Source organism: Metopolophium dirhodum, chromosome 6 (genome assembly GCF_019925205.1).
Source record: "Metopolophium dirhodum isolate CAU chromosome 6, ASM1992520v1, whole genome shotgun sequence".
NCBI classification, from domain to species: Eukaryota; Metazoa; Arthropoda; class Insecta; order Hemiptera; family Aphididae; genus Metopolophium; species Metopolophium dirhodum.
The window spans coordinates 26,504,029-26,531,963 of NC_083565.1; the positions used below are offsets into that span (position 1 = coordinate 26,504,029).

Sequence of the window (27,935 nt, forward strand, 5' to 3'; positions counted from 1 at the left end):
ACTACTTCAATAGTACTGTAATGATATGCTCACACACCATTAAAATAAACTAAAATTTTACAGAATAATAAACAACGGCCAGACTGTCGTTTGTAGAAATCGGTCGCATCAAATAAAACCATTAACAACGACAATATTAAGATATCGGCACACACTTATGACGGTATTACGTAGGATGTGTGTGACTTCATTTTATGCTGACGCCGAAGAATAATCTAGTTCCCGGGCCCGCAATAACTTTTTGATAAAGCCGCCCACCACTCTCTGGTCAGCATCCTCGCGTCGTCCCTTAAATCAGTGCACGAGCACCAACCACCAGAGTAACAACCTCTCAAGTCCCAAAGAAACCGATTTCAACGAGCGACAACTGGACTCCTTATGCGAGCAATAATCGGTGCGTTCTTTAATTCAATTTGTGTATTTGAAGTATTACTTTGTCTTATCTAATACCTAAAACTCCTACAATATTATCTACAAATAACTGCGAATCAGGTACGGCATATGATATAATATTTTATGTTGATTGCAGTTAATACATTCTATGTGCTTTTTTCCATAAAATTATATTGTACGGTGTATTTGATCTAATTCTCGAATACACGATCTCGAGAGCCCTCCGAACACCAGCTGGAGGAAGGTAATAGCGTAATTTTACTACTTAACATTTTAATATTTTAATATAACTATCGACAAGAATCGGATTTATATTTATCATATTTCTACGTTATTACAGTACGCTGTCAATGAAAATGATTTTGAACATTCCCAGCCTCCTACAACTACTATTCGATATTAAATTTTTAAATCTGAAAATAATCTAGTATAGGCGCACAGTATAAAAGACTAGATTTGCATAAAAAAAAAAATGAAGTAATGACTTGGTTAAAAAAAAATTAAAATTCCAAGTCACATATTGAGTTTCTTTCGGACATGAAACAGTAAGGTATTTTTTTATGTTTTTGAGCATTTAACCTACCATATGTTTTACTTGGAACACAAATAAGGTTTTTAAAAACATCTTTGTACATATATAGTAACCTAAACAGGTCAATAGGTAACCTAAATATTATATATAAAATAAATTAAACATAATCTCATTATTGAAACATAATGTTTTTACTTTATTTAATAAAGTTAGGTAGTTTACCATGGACAAAAAAGTTACCATTTTTCAATTAAAAAATGGCATTTTGTAAAGTTTTATCAGAAAAGTTTCATTACAACCGACTGTCTCTTGTATCGGTTCGGTATGTTTCAAATCACCTTTTTTTTAACAATGAAAAATAAAATCATTCTTAAAAAATCAGATTATGAATATTTTTAAATAATGTTTGGACTAGTTTGTAATAAAACTGTAATACATCAATTTAAAAATATTTTGTGCCTCAAACGGTAGGTTATCCGGTACGGCTTATTATCGATTAAATGGAAATTAGAATTTATATTATTTTGTTTTATGACTGTATGGCTGCGTGGCGTAAGTGTAGGACACTTTATTATAAAAGGTACTAGTCTGGTACAACAAAAATAATAATATTCTAATTATTGATATGCTTTTACGAATCTAAAGATTTTATAATAATTATTAGTTATTACTTATTAGTAGAGCTCGGATGTTAATGACCAAAATGTCATTAAAATATGCATTTAAAAATTTCAAAATATGCTAATATGTCAAAAATATACTTATTTTTCAACAAATATATGCAAAAATGAAAAAATATACGCAAAAAAATGTGTTAATGTTAATTCAAAATAAATCATGAACACTATTAAATGTATACTAAATATTATATCTATTTTAAACAATTACAAGAAATGGAATAATAGTGATTCAGAATAACTTTTGTTTTAAGTGATTTTAAAATAACTTCATTGCAAAATACATAAAAGAAATAAAATACTATAAATATAAATATATAAACTAAAATACATATTAGGTAGTAAAAATTGTTATGTTTATATTATATTTTAATATTTTAAATGCCACTAAATCTAAAAATTGGCAATATATGCATTTATATACTCAAAAATGTCAAATATGCAAAAAAGAGTTAGCCTATTTCTAATATAGACTTCAAGAATAAAATTCATATCTCACTCGAGAGAAAATCATAAACATCCGAGCTCTACTTATTAGGTACATACTACCTACTACTACCCATTACGAATAGAACCAAAAATACATCTAAATCAAAAAATATGTAGGTTACGAGGTTCCTAAACAAAATTATTTAAATTTTCGGTCCACTAGATTTTTAAAAGGTTTTTTCGGTACGGACTACAGTTTCAGTCGTCTCTGGCGTACTAAACCGTAGGTTCGAGTGTACCTACCTCGTCGTTGAGTATAGGTTACAAAATGTCAATAATAATAAACTCAAAAAATGTCTTTATTTCCATCAAATTAATACATTTTTAAGGTTTTGATATTTGATAGTTTGTTCACACTGCTGAAACACGATGTGCTCAAAACTATTATATATAGATTATTTTGTTATATTCGTCTTCGTTTCAACAACCATCGCCTCCACTCCGATCATTGCAGCGAATATAGGCCCCATTTTCACAATGTCCAATTACGACAACAATCGCAATTCCCCAAAACAAAATAAAACAAAGATTTACTCGTATGTAAATTGAAACATTAGTGTGATTAAATCATTTACCGGAAGCCCAAAGGACTTCCAACTATAGTCCGCGCGTCCGACAACTGCTTCAGGAAGCTGCGATGAGACGGGCGCTCCGGGAAACACCTGTTACTGCAGAAGTTGAAATAAAATTTTAATAAAAACTACAAGTTTAATGTGTAACACATGGTCGTTCACAAATTCCATACCGGAAGTAATTCGGGCTTCCGTTGTCCACACATCAAACCATATATGCGACTATATGCGACTATAAGTGCAGTGGAAGGCAATGAACCACATACTCGATAATCATATCCTGCACAAAAATTGTACAGGGTGTCCAATAATAAGTTAACATCGGCCAAATATCAGAAATTTAAGACTTTAAGCCACGTTGTGCTTTAGTTATCGCATATAATATCTTCGTTCTATATTTTGTACAACATATTTTGACCATGTATTTGTTGGGAGTCCTGTACATTTATAACAATATAATATATTATAAATGTATACTATATTGCATTTACACAAAAGTCCTAGCCAACCTACGGTCAGGTAACAAAATATAATACGACCTGACGTCCTGCAGACGAATATTACATATTATAAGTATAATGCGTTGACACGAAGTCCTGCTTGCACTGTTGAACAAACAAATTTATGTGAAAGGAGTCCGCCGCCGTCCTGCAGTCGAGACCAAAAATCAATATCGAATATTTGAAATTGTAAAAACTTTAAGTCACACGTTGTTCTTTAATTATCATAAATTATTCATATATCCACATAATATTTGTATAACGTTTAGTCATGTCTTTATTGGTGGTCCTATACATATTATAAGATATAATATACTATAATTAATGTATACAAAAAAGACAAAAGTAAAAGTCTTAGCGAAACTACGGTCAGATAATAAAGTATAATACGACCTGACGTCCTGCAGACGAATATGTTACGTATTATAAGTATAATGCGTTGACACGAAATTCTGCTTGAACTGTTGAACATACAAAATTATGTGAAAAAAATCCGTCGTCCAGTCAAGACCAAAAATCAATATCGAATATTTGAAATTGTAAAAACTTTAAGTCACGTTGTTCTTTAATTATCATATATTATTCATATATCCACATAATATTTGTATAACGTTTAGTCATGTCTTTGTTGGGCGTCCTGCGTACATATTACATATAATATATATACTAAAGTAAGAGTCCTAGCGAAACTACAGTCAGGTAACAAAGTATAATACGACCTGGCGTCCTGCAGACGAATATGTTACGTATTATAAGTATAATGCGTTGACACGAAGTCCTGCTTGAACTGTTGAACATACAAAATTATGTGAATAGAATCCGTCGTCCAGTCAAGACCAAAAATCAATATCGAATATTTGAAATTGTAAAAACTTTAAGTCACGTTGTTCTTTAATTATCATATATTATTCATATATCCACATAATATTTGTATAACGTTTAGTCGAGTCTTTATTGGTGGTCCTATACATATTATAAGATATAATATACTATAAATGTATACACAAAAAGACAAAAGTAAAAGTCCTAGCAAGACTTCGCTCGGACGGTACTATAAGTAAACTATATACGACTTGACGTTTTGACTTCTGACTCCATGCAAATAGTGCATACCGTGGTGCACTGGTGCGTTGATACGATAAGACCCGTCAGTCAGTAAGTTGAACCTACAAACATATGTACAGACCGTACAGTAATGAGCAAACATCGATCAAATATTAGAAATGTAAAACTTTAGGTCGCTTTGTTGTGAAATTGTCATAATATATCTTCATTCCTATAGTACAATGTTTGGTCATGTCTTTTTTGGGCATCCTGCGTACATATTACATATAATATATATACAAAAGTAAAAGTCCTAGCGAAACTACAGTCAGGTAACAAAGTATAATACGACCTGACGTCCTGCAGACGAATATGTTACGTATTATACTATTATAAGTATAATGCGTTGACACGAAGTCCTGCTTGAACTGTTGAACATACAAAATTATGTGAAAAGAATCCGTCGTCCAGTCAAGACCAAAAATCAATATCGAATATTTGAAATTGTAAAAACTTTAAGTCACACGTTGTTCTTTAATTATCATATATTATTCATATATCCACATAATATTTGTATAACGTTTAGTCAAGTCTTTATTGGTGGTCCTATATACATATTATAAGATATAATATACTATAATTAAATAATTAATGTATACACAAAAGACAAAAGTAAAAGTCCTAGCAAGACTTCGCTCGGACGGTACTAAGCCAACTATATACGACTTGACGTTTTGACTTCTGACTCCATGCAAATAGTGCATACCGTGGTGCGTTGATACGAAGACCCGTCGAGACAGTAAGTTGAACCTACAAACATTATGTACAGACCGTACAGTTAAGAGCAAACATCGACCAAGTTTTAGAAATTTAAAACTTCAGGTCGCTTTGTTCTTAAATTATCATAATATATCTTCATTCTTATATAGTATAACGTTTGGTCATGTCTTTGTTGGGAGTCCTGTACATATTACATATAATATATATACAAAAGTAATATTACCTACCTATAATATATATAATATATACAAAAGTAAAAGTCCTAGCAAGACTTCGCTCGGACAGTACTATAAGTAAACTATATACGACCTGACGTTTTGACTTCTGACTCCATGCAAATAGTGCATACCGTGGTACGTTGATACGAAGACCCATCAGTCAGTAAGTTGAACCTACAAACATATCAACAGACCGTACAGTAATGAGCAAACATCGATCAAATATTAGAAATGTGAAACTTTAGGTCGTTTTGTTCTTAAATTGTCATAATATATCTTCATTCTTATAGTACAACGTTTGGTCATGCGTCTTTGTTGGGCGTCCTGCGTACATATTACATATAATATATATACAAAAGTAAAAGTCCTAGCAAAACTACGGTCAGGTAATAAAGTATAATACGACCTGACGTCCTGACGAATATCACATGTATGTAAGTAAAATATGCGTTGACGCCAAGACCTGCAAATTGCACTGTTGAACATACGAAATTATGTGTAAGAAATCCGCCGCCGCGCCGTCCAGTGAAGACCGAAAATCAATATCGAATATTTTAAATTGTAAAAACTCTAAGTCACGTATTGTTCTTTAATTTCATATTGCATCCGTATTATATTTGTATAACGTTCTGTCATATGTCTTTATTGGTGGTCCTATACATAATATTATATTAATATATAATATACTATAAATGTATAAACACAAAAGTGGAAGTCCTAGCCGGGCGATACTAAGCAAACTGTGTACGACTTGACATTCTGACTTCTGACTCCTTGCAAATAATGCATATATACGTTTTGTACGTTGACATGAAGACCCGCCAGACAGTAAGTCGAACCTACAAACATATGTACACAGACCGTGCAGTAATGAGCGAACATCAACCAAATATTAGAAATGTAAAACTTTATGCCGCTTTGTTCTTAAATTGTCATAACAATATATCTTCATTATAGTAGTTTAACGTTTGGTCATGTCTTTATTGGGCGTCCAGCACATATTACCTATAATATATAATATATAATATATACGAAAGTAAAAGTCCTATAGCAAAACTTCGGTCGGACGGCACTAAGCAAACTATATATACGACCTGACGTCATCACAAATAGTGCACGAGTATAATATGGTGTTTGTATAAGTTGTAAGTTTTCACTGTCTTCTATAATCGATTTCGAAAATGTTGTATTTGACCGTCCGAAAAATATTAAATGAAATTATATTCCACTATTGTATACTATTGATTTTAGTTGTGATCAGCTGTACAACAGTACTGTGTAGTGTTTATCGTTTTTCATTGCTACGCAATGCCCAATGTTGTAATGGCCAGAATCGAAAACAATATGCTTATATTAATATAATTCATTATAAACCACGTTAGTTCGTAGTCATAATTAGCGATGAAGCGGCATGGCACATTGGTTTTGCGAGGCCCTGGGCATCATTAGAATTCGAGGCCCTGTATTCACAATATTATATCGAAATCCATAGGTACACTAGAATAGTGTTTCTCAATCTTTTTATAGGTATACCTAGTCGAGGACCACCTGCCCATTACGAAAATGTCTACGTACTTGACCAAATAACCTTATCTTTTGTTATCAAAAAATGTATACCTTATTTACACGTAAAAGGTTGTTTGGGGATTATATACATTTCTACGAATACAAACGACATCAACGCCGTCGATATTTATAAGACTACTAACCGCCTAACACCAAATACTATTTAATGTTTATAATAATTAAAATTTGTTTGCATACTACTTATATGTGCTTTCCATGGTAAACGTCCCACAGTTTGACAAATACTGCTCTAGAACACAGCGAGGGTATTGCGTCCTATTAATTCTTAAACATACCTACATTAGCATTTGTATTTTGCAATGTACTTTTTGTAAATATCGAAACTAATTGTTTTTGCAAAGATTTGTATATTTGATGACGATAAAAATAAATATAGGTGTAATTATATTTAAATAAAATGTAATATGACTAATGAGAATGACGAATGAGAATCACCACCACCAGGAGAAATAATCGTAAACAAAATTATAGTTAAAAAAAGGTGGGTAAGTGGATGTCGCTCTGCTGTACAGTAGGTTACAAGTGGATCACTGTAATGGATGGTGTTAAATTTGAATTCAATGATTTAATATCATCGTATGAGAAAAACGATTCTGAGCGAAAACCGTCAGTCAGCCTATGATATTACCAAGTATATTTGATGAAATTATTGTGATTAAAGTAATTTATATATAACCTATTTTCGTGGAGCCTAAGAGCCTTGTGTTCCATTTACAATCTTTAGCTATAAAAGTTGAACATTTTATAAATTTTTAACTACAAAATAATTATTAAATTATAAATTTGATAAATGTTGTCAAAATTTGAACTTTAAATGCTTATAAAAAAAAATTATGCCTATGTATTTTTAATATTTCTCAACTGCTATTAGAACGATATCAGGAGCCTTATATTAAATTTTCACGCTTTTTTACCCAACAAATAATATTTTATTGATATTTATAGAAAAAAAAACTAAAAAAATTGAAAACTGACAATGTCCGTAAACAGCTCAAAATAAGTCAAAATATTTTCAAAATTGTATGGTGTATAGAAAATGCCAATATAAACATTCAGTGAAATTTTCAAGTATCTACAGTCATTCGTTTTTTAATTACAACAAAATAAGGAAAATGCTACATGAGAAATCGAGTGAATATCCAATGTTGTAAAAATTTGAATTTCAAACGCTCATAAAAATTTAATTTGACTTTCTTATAGACATTTTTTTTTTGATAAAGGTAGACAAACTTATGAAGAATCTTGTATTACATTTTAAAACCTTAGATTAAAAAAGAAAAATTTTTACGAATTTTTAACTCATAAAAATTTGCTAATTTTCATGATTTTTCCATATTTTGTCTATTTATGAACTTTGAATGCTTAGAAAAAAAAACTGTGAACAAATTCGTTTAAATAGTTATTAAAAAGTTAGTAATCTTATAGTATTCGAGTCATGGTCAGATTATACTTTGTACACTTATTTGTACTGCATGGACAATGTAGTCAAATGTTATTCAGTGTGTACTTATTTATAGGGTTGCCATAATTTCATCAAGTAAAACCGGGACAGACAGAAAAATAGTAAATAAATTTAGAAATATTATTGAACTATATTCGCCATTGGATATGTATTAAATAACGACACAATACTACAATAGGTTATAGTGTTATAACTTATACACTTTATTACTATAACAAATTGACAATGTAAAATTTTTTTTAAAATTTATTGTTTTATAATATTTAACAATATGAAATTAATATACTATAATTATAAAATAACAACATTTTTTATTTATTTACTTGTACTTGGGCCGGGGTGGCTGGGCTCTTCTGTCTCATTTTCTTTGTACCATTCATATTTCTTAGATGATTTAACCGATGTAAGTAAAGATGGCTGTGTTTTAACATACTCGTAAAATTCGGAACAAGTCTTTTTATAATTGTACTTGCACATTATAATACTTTCCACGGTATCAAGCTGAAGACGATTTCGTTCGTCAGTCCATTGTATTTCCATTAAAGAAAATACACGTTCGACGTTAGCATTGTGGGCTGGTATTGCAAAAACATACTGAGCAATTTTTAAAAGTTCTGAGTGTTGTTCATCGTGTATTGACACACTAAAAAAACATTGCCATTTTTCACTAGCAATTTTATTATCCCAATCTAATATACTGTTTTTGAATTCTTCGATTTTTTTTTTTAAGTATGTTAGCTGATCAAACAATAAAGAATCATCTAACTGTATGTTTTTATCAGATAAATAAATTATTGTTTCTTCTACGTCACGCCATGCTATCGGCTCCAATAAAGACATCCAGTCAAAAACATGAAAGTGATTTGTTGAGACCGACCATTTGGTTAAATACGTAATTGCTGTATTGTAAAACTCATCAACTTCTTCATAAAATGTATGTTTTACTTGATCAGATATTTCTTCTTTTCTCAACATTTCTAGAACTTTTAAACCAACAAATTTATTAATTTGTCTATTTTTTAAGTTATCTGAAATGGTGCTTAATATTTTTCTTAGTTCAATTATACTCGTTTTAGATTTTTCAATCAATAAAATGTTCCTGTTAAAAATAACGAGTTGTGCATGTAAAAACCACATATATGTTTCACTCATCGGACTATTAAATGTGTCTAATAGTATTTTTGGAGGTTTCTCTTCGGACTGAAAAAATGATTTTAGTGCAGGCCACATAGATAGCGTTCTTTCTACTGCTGGTAGCAATGATACCCACCGAGTTTTGGAATGATTTAAAATAGTTCTGTAGTTGATATCCACAAATTCACAGAAATCTTTTAATTTTTCTGTTCTTACAGTGTAAATAGAAAAGTACCCAAATATTTTAAATATGATCATTTCAGCATCAAAACTAAACGTATTTGCAGCTGTAGAAATAGTATTGTGCAATATGTGAGCAGAGCAGCCAACACCTTCCAGTTCATTTTGAATGGCTTCTTTTAGTTTAAAAAAAATATTATTTTGTCCTTTTCTATGAATTCCTCCGAAGTTTGTGTTTGCATTATCTGCACAAAATGCAATGCATTTTTTTAAAGGTATTTTCAAATTATTTAATGTATCAATACAATATTGCGAAATTGTTTCTGAAGTTTCGTTTTTAAGAGAACTCATTTTTATTAATTGACTTTTTGTACCATCTGACTTTGTAAAATATTGAATTATAATTGGAAATATTTTTTCTGATTTATGATTACTAGCGTCCGTCGCCAAACTAAAGAAAATTGTATTTTCTAAATCTGATTTAAATATATCAACTGTATGTGGAGCTAAAATGTATTTTACTATTGCAGTGCCTTTAGTTCGTGCGGTTGACATTTTACAAGCAATTTTTGAGTCGGGAAATAATTTTGAATAAAGTGGTGTAGTACAGTCCAGTGAATTAAATGAATTATGGTGAAAAATTACCTTATAAACATTAACCAACTCTGCAGCAGCTACCAATTTTTCTTCTTTTGTATCAGGAGTTACAAAAAACTTGGTCACTTTTTCACTAATATTTACACTTTGAGAATTTTTTTTATGTTTGTTACATTTAATATGATCGACTATGTCAGATTTTCCACCGTGGTCAACTTGAAGATAGCTTTTGCAAAAAGTGCAATATGCTTCAAATTCATTTCTACCTTTTTTTATAAAACTCCAAGTAACGGAAAACTCATCACGAAAGTGACATTTTCTTTTTGGTGCCATAATAACGAATAAAATAATAAATACGAACAATCTAGGCTACGGTCTACGAGTGACTAGTGACTACGACCTACGTTCTACTGATGTAAAAGTCATTAGTCTGTCTCTGTATCACCCGTATGGCTATATCGATTATCGATAAGACGATAAAATATAAAAATAAAACATGTAAACTGCAGCATAGTGCACAGCGCACATGACTTGTTTGTTGTTCTCGAATATTACGGTATTATTATTTTATATTTAGCCTATGGATTTATCAATTATTCGTTATCTTTAACATTAACATGTTGACTCTCGATTTCAATTATTATTTTTAAAAATAAAATTGTAGAAATTAAACAATTTTAATTTTTTCCTAAAACCGGGACATATAGACGTCCCGAAAAATGTTTTCGGGACACCGGGACACAAAGTCAAAAACCGGTGACAGTCCCGGTTTTCCGGGACGTATGGCAACCCTACTTATTTAGGAGCCACAGGGCTAGGCCGTTAGGCCATGTCTGTCTGTGGTTAAATATTGGACAATATTGCAATCGAACATTTAAACGTTCATGGAAATGTGTCAAAGCACACTATACCTACTACTTAAAGTCATACGAACCATTGGCTTAAGTGCTTATAAAAAAAAATTATGCCTATGTATATTTTTCAACTGCTACTGTAACAATATATCAGGAGCCTTGTATTAAATTTTCACGCTATTTTAACTCAACAAAAACAGTTTATTGATATTTATAGAAAAAAAAACTAAAAACATTGAAATTTGAAATTGTCCGTATACACTATATAAAGCTCAAAACGAGTCGAAATTTTCAACATTTTACGGTGCATAGAAAACGAGAACATAAATATTAAGTCAAATTTTTATGTATCTACAGTTATTCGTTTTTGAATTACAACGAAATAAGAAAATTGCTACTTGAGAAGTCGAATATTCAATGTTGTAAAAATATGAACTTCTAACGCTCATAAAAATTTAATTTAACTTTGCGGTAGAGATTTTTTTATTGATAAAGGTTAGGTAGACAAACTAATAAGAAATCTTGTATTAAATTTTCAAATCTTAGATTTAAAAAGAAATATTTTTATGAATTTTTTCACTTAAAGTAATTTGCACATTTTCGTGATTTTTTGTTTTGTCAACATTTCAACTTTAAATGGTTATAAGTAGATATAAAAAAAATTGTGACTGGATTTTTAAGCTTTTTTACCCAACAAATACAATTTTATTGACATTCATAGAAATAAACTAAAAAAAATTAGAAACTGAAAATATCTGTATACAGTTCAAAATAAATCAAAATATTTTTAAAATTCTATCGTGTATAGAAAATGACAAATGCTAGTATAAATAACCAGTGAATGTGTTATGTTTCTACGGTTATTTGTTTTAAAGTTACACCAAAAACCAAAATCGAATTTATCAAAAACCGATTTTGCGTAAATAATCCCGGTTTTCCATAGTTTTTTTTGTTGTTTTACCCGGCGTTTTTGAAATTTACTGGGAATTTTACCTACCCAAATGCACCAACTAGATTCACTTTCCCATCAAACAAGATACTGAAGTTGAACATCGAAGCATTATTTCGACTATACTTATTGCGTACCTACAATGACACAAATAAAAATAATAAAATACACACATCGTTGTAAAATCAATACATTCATCGCTCCGTTTAGAATCTAAAATTTTAAATTTTAAATATCCGCAAACAGGAAATCTTCAGCTTTAAAGTTATTATGGCACAGAATAGAACAAGTATATTATAGTGTTATACATAGCCTTAAAGCCTTCTAAATTTTAAGATTTTTCCATGCATAAGCGTATATGCATGCGCGCAAAACGCTCTAGCTTAGGACGTTTAGGTACTACGCTGTTCACAAATTTTGATTTTTTTTTTTGGAAATTAGAATTTGTCACTTTGACTTGTCTACTGCAACTTTTTTACTATAGGTTATAGGGCACCCGCCGTTATGTTAGCTATTGCCTATTTGGACTACACTCACCCAATTTCCCCCCACCCACAATACGGTGGACTATTTCCACCTAAATCGGTAAAACTTCGAAACGAGTTAAAAGTCCGAACGACAACTCCATATTGCACCATCGTTCGTGACTCGTAAAAATACGTAAGCTCCAATAGAAAAAAAAATCGTAATTTGTGAAAGGCGTGAATACTGAATGAGTGGTAAACTAAATAGTTTTGATTGCGAGCGTTGAAAACGGAAAAATTAAATATCTCCGCTGATTTTTGTTGTTTGTACTATAATTGTGTAACTCGATACAAAAAGGTCGCTCGCCCGAGAAGTTTTGTTCCTTTCGAATTACGAGGCTTTTAAATTTTGGGTAATATACGATTGCGAATGGAACGATTGCGAACGGACCTTTTCCGGTAACACGATTGCGAACGTTTTTACCTGCCTTTAATCATGCGGTGTTGTCAGATTTGGTGCCAATAACAAATTTTTAAAATTTTTAAAATTTTAAAAATAATCATATAGTAATATAAGGATTTTCACAGGACGTACAATGGTCAGTTTTATAGTCCCCATCCTCCAACACACGTAGTTATATCAGTTTTAAAAGAAACACAAGCTCAAACTTTGACAATAATTGATTCTATTAAAAACAATGTACATAAGCCTATGGCCAAAAAAGATAAACTTTTAATTGAATCAACTTTACAAAATTATAATGATTATAAAGTACACAAAGATCTAATTTTATATTTAAGAAAAACTGGAAATTCCTACCAGGGAAAAAATTTAAAAAAAAGTAAAAATGTAGAAAAATTTTTTTAAAAACTATTATATTGAGTGTATTATTATGTATAATATTATTTTTTCATTCAGAACTCAGATCTATGTATGTATGTATTATTTTTTTTTTTATTTTTAAGTTTCTAACGTAAAATGAACACGTACATTTAGTAACAGTATTATTAATATTTATACAACGAAAACAGTTTTAATTAATCAACATTTTAAACATTACTTATTATTTTGTATAATTTTATTTTAGTTTGTAACGAAGAGTTGTTGTATTAATTGTATTAATTATTATACCAATAGTTTATATTTAAAAAAAAAAAAATGTTTTAATTGAACTCCCGAACAAAACATATTCAGAAATATAAACTTGGCAACGTAGTCTATAAAAACGTTCGCAATCGTTCGTTTTTCGGCTAAAAAAACAAATTCTCTGATAAGTGTCATTCGTTCGCAATCGTGTTATAAAAAAGGTAAAACGTTCGCAATCGTGTTGTACCCTAAATTTTTTCTCAAGAAATTTAGCCAATACTAAGTAATCAAATAATAATAATATTATGTGCCAGTATAATTGATTATAAAAACTAATGAGCTATACAATTAAACCTATATTCTTACGATAATAATAATATGTAATGTTTAAAATGTTTACATAATATCAAGTCATTAGCATTTCACGGAGGTCTTATCGACGTGACATCGGTCATGTCTGCAGGAAAACCCGCTTGAAGATACGGGCAAGTCGTAAGTAGGTACCTATATTATTTATTATTTAATAATTGCCATCACCGTCGATCATTTAATATATTATGTTTTATTATTATTTTCCATTTTTAAACTATAATAATAATTGTATGATAGTATACCTACTTGGTTTATGCCCAGTTCGCCGACACCCGGTTTTTTGATAAAAAAACCAATTTTAAATGGGTTTTAAAAAAAGCCCAATTTGCCGACAAATGATAATATTGACGACATGCTTTGCTGGATTGCAATAAAAATATAATAGGTACTATCATAATCTGTAAATTTATTTAAGTGCAGTAAGAACTGCAGGTACCTATCGGCTATGATATCTATATTGCAAAGTTATGCACTATTAAGATAGTATTATAGGTACCTATCACATGATAATTGACATCCATCGATATAATATTATAAATATATTTATATAACATATTATTATAAGTCCACTGTGGTTTTCAAATAATGAATATGATTTTAGTTAGTAGTTTTATTTCACTGCGTGAGGTATAGGTGTACCTATTGCAATAAATTTTTTTTTCCCCATTATGGAGTGGCTTAAATTAAAGTCGGAAAAGAATCAGGACTTACTATACGTGGAGACAACGAATATTATAAATGTGTGCATAATTGCGGCGGCCGTGCAATATTAAGACGTTCAAACGTCGTAGTTATGTCTAAGGGCCGATTTCACCAACACAGTTAATCACAGTTAAAGTTAACCGGAGTAAGGAGTTTTAATCGGCCGAATTTGGCTGGTTAAATATCTGTTATCAGCCGATTAAGCGTTAACCGTGATTAACTGTGTTGGTGAAATCGGGCCTAAGACACATAATCACGGACCACATGGTCTTGAATTGGCACAACGAGGTTTCCTCTGTGTTTCTTCAAATTGGGTGTCGGCGAACTGGGAATACACCTACCTATATACTTACATCCGTACACCATAACCTAACCGTATATCGTATACAGCCATAGAAAATGTACACCTATATGGGCTATAGCTATGGGTGATTAATGCAATAAATAATAATGCACTATTGCAATTTGCATTGTCTCTTTTTCGGTGTAATATATTATTAGATGATGACTATTATTACACTTTGTTGTTTACCGTCTACGCTCTACTTTGATAAATTATGTCTGAAAAACAAAACATCTAGATCTAGGTAGGTACACAATTAAACGGATTTACAATTTGCAAATTATAATGAAATAGTTTTTAAATTATTGAGGACGAGGAAAAGAACTACTATTTATAAACTAGGAACTCAACTTCCTATATAGTTTCTTTCTCTAAGCTAGGAACGGAAAAGGATTACGTCTCTTTTTAACTAGATAAACGTGAATTTGTTTAGGCAGATTCTTTAAATCACATGTAGCGGTATACGCATTAGAACTTTAGGAACAAAATATGTAGTTTACTTCCCAAACGATTCTTTGGAACTTTTTTTTTTTGAAATGTTAGTATTTTTATGGTCAACGTGTTGGTGAAATCAGAATTTACCCATCTTACTTATTTTTTATGTTATTAAACCACTTAAAAATTGTTTGTAAGTGGTTTATTAACAATAACAAAAAAAGTAAGTGAGACAGGTAAACTCGGATTTCACCAACACGTTGAGCATAAAAATATCAACATTTCAAAAAAAATAAATATAAATTCAAATTTTAAACTCACAAACACGATTTTTCCGAAAATCGAGCATTTTGAAATTTTTGACTATAACTTTGAGCGATTTTTTTTTTAAGTACCATAAAATTATACATGCAAAAACACACAATTAATTTGTCATGTATATAATAATATACATGCAATTATGAGAGTAGGTACTCACAAATAATATTGTTAAATTACAACATTCAACTAAAATCGTTATTCTTGGTTAGGTATGTAAATTTGTCCAAATTTGTACATAAAATAACTATAAAAAAACAATTTTTTAGATTTTTTGGTTACAGAATAACCTATATACGTGGAACCTAGTTTTGAATTTTCAATCCTTAGCTACGGTAATTTGTTTTAGAGTTACCAAAAACCAAAATCTATTTTGTCAAAAACCGATTTTGAGTAAAAATTACCTACCATTTTTCCTCACTTTTCATTTTGTTTTTCCCTTGTTTTTGAAAACTACTGTTCATTTTAAATTTTGACCTCCTGAATGCACCAACTAGATTCACTCTTTTCCATCGAACAAGATACTGCTGAAGAAAATCGAATCAGTTTTACTGCTTCTGCCTCTGCCTCAGAATCTAAAAACAATAATACAGCCAAATAAAAAAGGTAATACTGATATTACTCTTAATTAAAATTTAATATAATTACTGACTTTAATTCAAGAAAAATATTTACTGATAAGTGCATGCATGATTTTTGATATGAAATATTGAAATCGATAACTATCAGAATGTACACTAAAAATATAAAATATGCTCTTATAAACAAAAATATGTCCTTTAAACCAAAGGGTTCTATCTCCCCTTGTAAAATGGTAAGTATATTAATGTATTTACAAACATTTAAAACTATGAATATATTTATAAGTTTTTTTATAAAATTATATAGTTATTATGATACCCCCCCCCCACCCAAAAAAAAAACAATAAATTCCTGACTTCGGCACACCTCATCAACACTCATCAGTCATCATAACAAAACTACTGATATGCCAGCGAATTATGTCAAATATGATTCTTCAAACTGTTACTCATAAATATTAAATTCACACTTTAACCAAAGATTTCATACACTCACATTAAAAAGCGTACGGTTTTGAAGTACTTGAGGTCATGAAAATCTTAGTTTAATGTATACAAAACAAATTAATTGATTCACAAATTATTTATTATTTTTTGGTATACAATTTAGACATTTAGTTAGGATAAAAAAAATAGTTTTCATATTCAAAAATGAATTAAATTTTGTAACAATGATAAATTTTAAACCTATAGGTAACATATAGTAAAATGTATCTACAATAACAATTTAATACATTTAATTTTGTCAAATGACAAGTTGATTAGTTAATAAACAAAAATAATATAATATTTACATAATGATAATGATATTATTTTTTATATATTAATACAGACGTCCACACTAAAAATATTAAATACATTTAAAAATTCACTAATATTGTTGTCTTAGTATCTTATTAAACGAATAGTTATATGTTATAAAATATAAATCATAACAAATATACAGAGTAAATAATTAATTTGATAAAATATTGACAAATATGTAATCAAAAATACTTAAATTATTTATTTAAACTCGCACCATTAAAATTGTGAAACTGAGATCACAAGTTGTTGGTTACTTGAACTCTTGTTGAACTAGGTTATAAAAATAAGAATTTTTATCCTCTAAGAGTACATTTGGAGACTCAAATTCTATTACTTTTCCATTGTCCATCACTAATATTCTACAAAAAATATAATATGTATAAATCATGGAATATATCTTTATTCATTTTTTGTTTAATAAATTATTGACATACCGATCACTGTCCATAACCGTGCGAATTCTATGAGCAATAGTAATAACAGTACTATGCTTGAATGCAGTTCTTATTGTTTCTTGTATTTTGCGATCAGTCATTTCATCTACGTTTGCAGTTGCTTCATCCACACATACTACTTTTGCATTCTTCAATATCGCTCTCACTAAGCACAACAACTGTTTTTCACCCACAGATAAGTTAATATTGTCTCCTAAATAACATCCCAAACCGCCTAAACGTTTAACAGTTGCAACTAAATGACAACGTTGCAATGCAGACCATATATTTGAATCCATATACTCTTTAAACGGATCAATGTTTTCACGTATAGTACCATCAAACAAAAATGGATCCTGAGGTATGACACATATACGGTTTCTGAAAATGAGAAGAGCACATTGTATTACTTAAAATTTAAGATATAATATTTTTTAATCTTACCTTATTTGTCGTGAAGAAATTTTAGAAAGGTTCACAGCATCTATAAAAATAGCTCCACTGCTAATATCACACATTTTACACAAAGCAGCTAATAATGAACTTTTTCCAGCTCCTGTTCGACCAATGACACCAATCTTTTCTGAGGAAGTAGTTTCAAACAAAACCCCATTCAAAGACATAGGACCATCATGTCTAAAAAATTAAAATATTATAAAAATTAAAAAACATAATATTTTAATTTTAATAATTTACCTATATTTGAGAAAAACATTAGAAAATTGTATGATTCCATTTGTTGGCCATGCAAATGGCGGTGAAATAGTGTCTTCAACATCAGTCTCATTTTCTATGTTTTCAGAATACCCAAGAACACGTTCTAAACTAATCATATCGCATTCTGTTGATGCAATGGCACTGACTAATCCTCCAAGCATATTAGTCAATGTTAATGCATAGGTCAATGACAACCCAAGATATCCTATGGATAAAAATATGTTATATCATTAATAACAAAAACAAGCAACAAATAATAATTATGAACAACCCATATCGATTAATATTTAAAAATGTATTTTGTTTTTCAAGAGACTCTGAATATTTGGATTTGAAATTCCATTTTAATTAATACATATAATTAATTAATTAATACAAACCTGCATTAGTGAGATTCCATTGATGAATAAATACAGAAATTAAACTAATAAAAAATAATATAGTTATTCCAATGATTCTTAATCTGAAATTAAACCATAAAGACGCTAAGTGGGAAGAAAATTCTGCTTTTAAATAGTTTTCAAGTTTGTCTTCATTTTCGCGTTCAAATCTAAATATTTCAAAAACATCAATTAAAAATGAAGCAACTGATTATATTTTGTTGTTATAAACTAATTTTACTATGGTCAATATTAACCTGGATACAGCTCTAAAAGCACGTATTGTTGCTAACCCCTGGAATGATTCATTTATATGGTTATAAAGTGGCGATAGTGCAACAGTTGATATACGTCTAAGTTCACGAGATGAATTTCTGTATCGTTTTTGCAATTTATAATATACAGGAGTAAGTACCACAGCAATAATTATAGCCCAAGGTACACAAAATATAATGGAGCCTAGAGTACCAATTACGTGAAAAAATTGGGCTATAAAAATATTTAAAATAAATGGTAATGAGTCATCAATAACATTTGTGTCAGATGAAAATCGATTTAATATTCTACCAAGAGGATTTACATCGAAAAATTTAGTTTTTACCTGAATGAAAAATAAAAAAATATTAATAATATATGTAAAATAAAAATATATATAAAAATTAAACATTAATAAATACACACGTTCATAATAGAAGTCAACAAGCCGTCGTGAATTATTTTACAAGCCTTAATTCCACCATATGCAAATATAAAGGCTCTAAAAAATGTGGCCACAGAGTTTACCATACCAATTATTGTATAAGTATATAAATATTTACTGTTTTCATCTTGTAAACTTCTAAAATCATTAACAGCATTACCTGAAATAAAATAAAATTTAAAAATCAATTATTCAGTTTTTTTAATGTAATAAATTTTGATGTATAAATATAAATGTCTTTAAATTAACAATTAAGTGTTTATATGTTATAAATAAAACATATTATAAGTGGATATTAAAGAATTAAAATAATATTTTTCAACATTATTCAACATTTTTTACTAACCATAATGTTTATTTGTTATTTCATTAACCCAGTGAGATAACCATAAATCTGATATATTCCGCGTACCCTAAAATTAATAAAAATAAAAATTGTCTAAATGATGATAAAAAAATTGATTTTTTGCATGTTATTATTCTCTGTTCGACAAGACAGCACACGACACTTTGACCAAAACTGGTCAGTACTGGTCATAGTTGCGTATTCCCTCTCCCACCTTACACAATGTGAGTATACAGCGGAGGGGATATAACATTATCGGGTCAGCCACCATAGTAGGTCCCAGGAGAGGATATTATGGTACCGGTGTGAGCGCAGTAGCCATGTGCTCTTTGTTGAACATAGTATATTCAATGATGTATTATTTAAAATAAGACAAAAATTAAATTTGTATATGTACCTGCATAATAATCATAGCAAAAAATAGCAGTATTACAATCAAATTTCCAACAGATTTCCAATATCGTTTATAAACAGATGAATCAACCACTCCTTCTTCTTGGTTTTCTATGTCATTCAAATCATTTTTAATTTCTGATTCTTTAATTGGTGTCCAATCTTCCATAGACAAGTATGAGTTACTATTTGCTTCCTCAAATTTTACATCTACAGCTTTTACATCATAATCATTAAGTACTTCAAAAGGCCGACCTTGATTTACAATAGTACCGTTATTCATTATTAGTACCCAATCAGCTGAGAGTAAAAATTGACTATTATGGGTACAAATAATACGTGTTTTATCTTTAAGTAACCCATTAATACAATGGGTATATAGATGTTGAGCAACATTAATATCTACTGAAGCAAAAATGTCATCCATTAAATACATAAATTTGTTCTGAAAAAAAAATCAGTACAATATATTTATTGATTTTAGAAGTAATTATTAACTTAAAAAATGTTATTACATATATTTAGGAGTTTCAATGCTGGGAGAAACTCAAAATCTGTCATTTACATTATTTAAAGTATTCAGCCCAATTTCAGCAGTGGTATACTCAACACCTTAGACCAGTACTGGTATTATTATTTTATAAAAATATAATATATAATAATATACTATACACATAATGAATGAATAATAAACACGTTTAGCAATTATAAAATTAGGAATATTCCATAGGACATTATATACTATGCAGTATATTTAAAATTTATCAATTCAATTAAAAATGTTTGGTATTCATGATGTATGCAGTCTAACTATACTTGTTGTCTACCACGTATCTACTGAGTCATTCCCATAAAGTTGACAATAAACTTAATCCAAATCAAAGTAATTAATTATATTAATTGTTAGCCAACAATTTAAATTGAATTATTTAGTAAGAAAAATATTATTACCAGTTTTTAAGGGAAAATAATAAAGAAGGCTTATATGATGAATGTTTTCAAAGAGACATCAAACCACATTATAATACATAATCAATATTTATTGATAATTATTCTTATGGTTTGTTATAATTAGGGCCCAAAATTTGTGCACAAAAAAACATTTGAAATATGCATGCATTTATGCACTTAAAATATACAAAAATGCATTTTAATTATTAATTAATAATAAAATTAACATGATAAGAAAAACGTGTACCAAGTTGTAATAGTTTTATTATATTACACAATATTTTTATCCATATTTTTCGATATGGAGAACAAAATAGTTTTTTCTTAATGTTGACCTGTCCGGAGTAGTAAGGAAAAACAAATGTAGAAACAAAATAGTAAAACCAACGAGTATGAAACACTTTTGTATTCGTAAAATACAGAAATATGCAGTATATATAAAAAAATGACAACGTATGCAAAAATATGCAAAATAAAACATTGTATTCTGGATATATTGACAATAATTCAAACTTCTAAGCTACTTTTTGAACTGTTAAAAACATGCAAATGCATATAAATTCAGGGGCGTAATTAGGGGGGGGGGGGGGGGGGTTAGGGGGATGGATCTCCCCAAAACTTTTTTTTTACCGTTAACATTTTGATCAAAGTATTCATGTTTGCTAAAAACGTATATCCCCCCCAAACCAAATTCCTAATTACGCCACTGTATAAATCTTAGCCCTAGTTATAATATTTTATACATATGTTAATGAGGTCAAAATAAAATGTGTGGTAAACCGTATATGACAATAATACCAAATATTTAATTTACAGTATTCTTCACTAATTTTATGATTTTCAATTAGATGGGAATAAATATAGTTATGTGAAAAGTTTATTTTATTGCATACTTATTAGTAATAATTTATTGGTTATTACCTGATACACAGCACGGGCAAGAGCTAAACGAGCTTTCTGACCACCACTCAGAGTTACACCAGCTTCACCAATAAGAGTTAAATCACCTCTAGAAAATTCTTGTAAGTCCTTAACCAAACCACAACTTTTTATGACTGTTCTACAAACAAAATAAACATTTATAAAACTAATAATGCACAAATAATGTCTAAGCACTTGACAAAAATCAGTTGCCGCTTAAGGTTGTGCCTTTATCAAATAGATTATAGTTATTAATGGGTAATAATTTTATTATAAATGTTGTCTCTGTCTAACACACGTGTAACATTAGAAAATGCTTCATGTATGTACCAGATTCTGACTACTATTTATAATCAGTTAATAATAGAGAAAATGTACAAATATTATTAAGTTTTTTTATTTCTTAAAAATTGATATAACTCGTTTAAATTAAATAAATGATAAAATTTTAATTTAATTTTGTACAAATTTGATATGTAAATTTTTTCTTATATTATTAAGAGGACGTGCCTCCCACATGTGTTGTCTCCGCCTCATAACTTATAAGTGCGTATCATAGCAACTTTTACGTTTGGCAGATCTCGTTTAGTTCCGTTAGTTCAAAAAGAAGAATGAATTGACCTCTTATAAAAGTTAAGGGTAAGATTATTATCTAGGCAACATCATAGGAATTTTATTATGTTTTAATTTTAAAGCAAGTTATGAGAATTTTAAAATTGTTAATTGTTTGTACATCTTAAAATACTCATAACTCGCTTTAAAATTAAAATATAATAAAATTCCTAGTAAGTAACTAACTGTAGTAAAAGTTTGGTATGTAGATTTTCAATGTTAATTAATTTGGTTATAGTGTTCTTTTAAAATATATAAATAAAAATAATTTGTCATCGTCTACCATCAGTGTTAAATTTGATTTTTTTTTTTTAAAGTAACCAATATTATTGCTCATTTACACAAAAACTATAGTGAATCAATAAAGGTGTATTCCTCATCAAAAGTAAATAATTATTACTTGTATTTTTCTAAACTGAAATTCTGACCAAATAGAATATTATCTTTAATAGTTCCTTTTTGAATCCATGGTGTCTGTGCAACAAATGCAAATCCTAAAAAAGAAGTAAATGCATATAATTTAGCATATAAAGAAAACTAATAACATAATATAAAATGACATTAGACTTACCATCTCTCATATTAGATGATGCAATCATTCCTTCGTCTTTGTTAATTTCAGCTAAAATTCCGGCCAATAGAGTAGATTTTCCACTGCCTACAGGCCCAACTATACCAACAAAAGATCCTTTGGCAACAGAAAAATTTATATTTGTAAGTTGGAATGATCTAGGGCCCCAGTTAAATGAACACTTTGTCAATGACACAGCATTATCAAATGTTTTTCCATACTGGACTGGCATTAGACTATAATAAGACTGTGTCTGTAGGTCATCTACCTGAAAAATAAATATATCAAAAGTATAATTTCAATTGATACTCTTTAATGTAAAAATATTATTAATATTACTTCAATTAAACGTTGAATTCTTTTAACAGACACCCAAGCTTCAGTGACACCATTCAGTATCCAAGGAAAAGCATTTAATGGTGTTATTAGCATATGAAGTAGAGCCATACTGGTAAAAACCTTAACACATTTTAGAATGTAGTTTTTCATAAACATTAATTTTAAAACCAACTCTGGTATACACTAACTTTTGACGCTGTTAATTGACCTCCAAGAAAAATATAAGTTGAGAAAGTCAACATCGATATTGTAACTGGAGTTGTAGCCCAAAAATAAACACACAAAGCGTCTAAATATTTCCTTTTTTTCAGATTTAATACCTCGAGTTTTCGATAATCTAAAAACAATACAGTTTTAATTAGAACATAATAAAATAATCAAATATAGCATAACATACCGCTAACTTTGTCAGTAAAATATTTTTCCCAAACATGAAATTTAATTACTCGAATACCTCTTATAATTTCAGACATCAATTTAACACGTTTATCTTTTTCTGTCATCAATTTTCCAGTTAATTTACCTATAAAAAAAAAAAATTAAATAACAATCAGGTTTTATTTTTATTATTAATAACAGTATGCATTATATTTATATACACATGCATACCAATATTTGAAGTAATAATCTTGTTTACCGGTATCAGTAAAATAGATACAAACACTCCCGACAAGAAAGCGATTCCTAATTGTTGATAAAGTAAGTATAAAACGACAACCAACTAAAATATGAAATAAAAATAAGCAAGTCCAGTTAAAATATACGAATATTTTTTTAATTTTACTTGAAAAGGTACACTCCACATTGAATGGAAACTGTTGCAAGCGTTTACTAAATTAGTAGTATCAGTACTTATAAAATTTACTATTTCCCCAATACTAGAAAAAAAGAGGAAAATAAATTATGTATACAATAACATAGATTTCATTAAAAATATAATGGAAAAGTTGACACAATTTCAATTACCTAAAGTTGTTCAGCGTTACAGTATTTAATTCTAATGTCTTTTTATAAATCATTGTGACTAAGGCACCTCTAATTTTTATTCCAATCATGTGTATTTGGTAATCATAATGAATACCAAATAATGTACCTAAAAAAAAAATGAATGCATTATGAGCACACTAAATTCTCAGAGGCTTTAGTTCCCTAATATTTTTTATAAGTATAATATTACCTGTAGGAAAAAATCAAGAGAAATGTATTGGGTTTGTATAAATACAATAAATACATAGTATATTGCTCGTATGTTGTTTGAACAATTTAAAAGTATAAAATTTAGTTATTTTAATAGCATTATATTAAAAGTAATAACTCAAAAAATACTTTTTATAAATTAATAACACATTTTTGCTATTAAAATTACTAAAAATTGAATTCAAAGATATAAATAAAACAATTTTATGTTTATTCTTACTTATTAGTGACATTAAAACAAGTCCTGCCATGTATATATATCCATGGCTTATCGGTTCTTCGTGATGCGATACAAATGTTATCAGTTTACTTAAAAAAATTGGAGCTGCAAATCCAAAAATATCTGCGAAAAATTTTAGTAATCCAATCCCATAGAATTGTTTTCCATAACATTTGTGTAGAGCTTGTAGTAATGACATTTTTGGTACTCTAGATTCATGGTCAGAAGGCAAATGAATTGGTGATGCAGCTGTCACAGAGGGCTGATGTCTAAATACTTCTTCCACTTTAGCTGATACATTTACTGGTGTCAGCCATTCAGGTAAATCAAATAAATCGTTTGTATGATGCAATCTTTTGTTGTCTCCTTTTGTAATTAAATTACCAACCCAACCAAACGTGAGCCAAGACATAAAACCATAGTGTTCATTATCACATGCCATACCCAAATAGTATGGATCAAATTCATCATTAAAACGACTATATGATGATGTCATTAAAGAACGTCTCTCGAGTGATTGCTAAAAGTATAAACATTTATATACAGATTAGATACATTAAATTATCAATGCATACTGTATAGTTTAGATTACTTGAACTGTGTTAAAAATGTATATTATTCTGTGTTTTCAAAATATTTAATTAAAATATTAAATTAAAAAATCAAGATGTCACCACAAATTATTCATAATTGTTTTTCTTTAAAATATGGACATTCATTAGAAATTATAGATTAGCACTTAACTATAAAAACATTTAATTACATTTTAAAGACCAAAATAATTTTGAGCAAATGAAATATACCTAACACCATAATTTCTTAATGAATTTAAAGTGATCACAAAAGATTTACCTGGGCAAGAAAACGAAGTCTGTCTACATGTCTTATTCTTACAGTATCTTCTTTGAAGAGCATGGTAATGAAATAAAACGCCTGAAGCATCCAATTGAATAATGTGAACCACAATCTCGCTTGTAAAATAGGTACATAATTACTTTCGATAAACACTACGAAAGTGCTACGTAAGGATATTATTGATGATAAAAAACATAAAAACCAAGCAATTATTACAACTTTTGAACCTCTTAAGCTCGTTCCCAAATGATGGAGTATACAAACAATGTATAAAGTATGTACCAACCATGTAAAACATTGGATTACTAAGACTAAGTTTTCGATTGGATACAATTGGCTTTCAGTGAATTCGTATACTTCCCAAATCAGTTGAACCGCTGGTAACATTGACAGCATACTAGCAATAATTATACGGCAGCGAAGGACATTGGTTTCGCGCCTCGTACGTATTATCCAATCAGACAGATGAGCACAGTAATACGTTGATGTCAACAAGAACATAAACAGAATAGGCAGGCGTATGACTGCCATTTCTCCACAAATACTCAACACATACCCGGGTCGAAATATTGGAACAAAATCGTCGGGACCACAGAGCTCGGTCCAGTTCCATGTAACTTTCATATTTAAACTAAAAAAAATCGAAAACGTTTTAATATCACGATATCTGGTGGGCACAGATGTAGTTTGAATGATTTTATAATCATAACTTTAAACATACACCATAATAATTTTGCACAGCCAATATTGTCAAATGACCATTGTTCCGATGTCAATAGTGTAATACGTGTGTAACGGTTGACATATTCACAAGAAACCATTTACGTACAGTGCTACATAATATTACGTTCATATACTTTTAATAAATCGGTCAACAGACTTGACATAATTCGTCGCAACCATCAACTATTTACAGAGCATTGCGAACTGCGAAAGTGCGAAGTATAAACACGGAACCGTCGTAGGTGGGTACAACAGTTCAAACTTCAAACACAAATTGGAAATTATAAATCGGATTCAGCTATTCAGTCTGTTGTGACTTGTGTATAAATGTATTAATTGTTGTACACTATCAAAAGTATGATAAGGATTGGATTTTCGAAAATCACATAGCACAACAATTGATAAGAGCTACCGATTTTATCATTATGTTTTTCTATGAGATATCATAATTCTAAATTCATGACGATCGCAGAACATCGCGGTAACCATGACAAAATTTTGTCATGACGGTAACGCCGTGTCCTGTGTGAACCCGGCGAAAGACAAAACGGCTCGATTTTCGCCGCGTTTGGAACAGCATGGTCGGAAATCGGAATATAGTTCGCCCGCACTCGCCGCGTTCTCGTAGGACATGGCGTAACACAACACCCAACACCACAGAACAATAGGTGGATAACAACATTAATGTTCTACGGTAACACCTTCCCACGCAGCACAGTACATCCAGTGGGCAGTGGATATCCATTGGTTATGTCAAATGGACATGCTGATACACTAGATCCACCAACAAGTATAAACGATTTACATCAGATATGACGGATATTGTCATAATTATTTCAGATTACTTGAACACAAAGGGGTGCGTTCAAATATGAATAGTTAGAGTAGAGTACGTTTAGTTAGAGAAGAGTACGTTTAGTTAGAGTAGAGTACAGTAGAGTTGAGTTGATTTTGTTATCTTCGTACATTATTATCAGTAGAGTTGAAACAACCTACCTATTTTTTCGGGATTAAAGAGTTAACCCGGATAGTATAACAACTCAGCGTTACCGAACGAAGTTGGGTAACTATTTTTTTATTAACTAGAGTTGAGTTTTCGAACGCACCCAAGATGATGTAGCCGAGGGATGTAAATAATCCGTAATAGATAGTTAATCATACACTTTTATAATTTTTTATTATTTAATTATATTTTATCTTACCTATATACCTATAGACATTTTATAAAAAAAATAGTTTTTTTTTAACAATTGAAGACAATGTTGTAGTCCACGTAGCTACATTTTGTTTGTTTGTGTAATACTTACAAAAAATATATCTATTAAAATATTCTTCAACGTAAAATACTCAAAATTATGAATACCTAAATTAATTTTTTTTTAATTTTTTCTATCTCTATCACGTCTATTATCATTTTTTCAATGTAAAAACTCAAAATTGTAAATACCTAGGTAAGCAATTTTTACAATTTTTTTTTTGTACGATATGCCATATTCTGA

At 29.5% G+C, this 27,935-nt stretch overlaps 1 protein-coding gene across 1 annotated transcript; it reads right to left on the reverse strand.

The window, feature by feature from the left end:
* Nucleotides 1-16,844: 16,844 nt before the first annotated feature.
* On the reverse strand, nucleotides 16,845-27,141 carry LOC132946045 (ATP-binding cassette sub-family C member 10). Its single transcript, XM_061015868.1, has 21 exons — nucleotides 26,435-27,141; nucleotides 25,711-26,344; nucleotides 24,859-25,378; nucleotides 24,408-24,534; nucleotides 24,226-24,319; nucleotides 24,051-24,162; nucleotides 23,839-23,964; nucleotides 23,630-23,778; nucleotides 23,442-23,561; nucleotides 23,103-23,370; nucleotides 22,932-23,025; nucleotides 21,920-22,058; nucleotides 20,052-20,492; nucleotides 19,655-19,721; nucleotides 19,290-19,468; nucleotides 18,866-19,209; nucleotides 18,609-18,778; nucleotides 18,208-18,433; nucleotides 17,956-18,147; nucleotides 17,512-17,892; nucleotides 16,845-17,436 (listed from the first exon to the last, which is right to left on the reverse strand). The coding sequence occupies exons 1-21, from the start codon at nucleotides 26,437-26,439 to the stop codon at nucleotides 17,328-17,330; spliced, it is 4,497 nt and encodes a 1,498-aa protein (XP_060871851.1). The 5' UTR covers nucleotides 26,440-27,141; the 3' UTR covers nucleotides 16,845-17,327.
* Nucleotides 27,142-27,935: the final 794 nt, after the last annotated feature.

Coding starts and splice junctions, on each gene's coding strand:
- LOC132946045 (XM_061015868.1), bottom strand. Junction 20,493..21,919: donor TTGCCCGTGCTGTGTATCAG/GTAATAACCAAT, acceptor TTTTTTTTTCAG/AACAAATTTATGTATTTAAT. Junction 18,148..18,207: donor AATGTTTTTCTCAAATATAG/GTAAATTATTAA, acceptor TTAATTTTTTAG/ACATGATGGTCCTATGTCTT.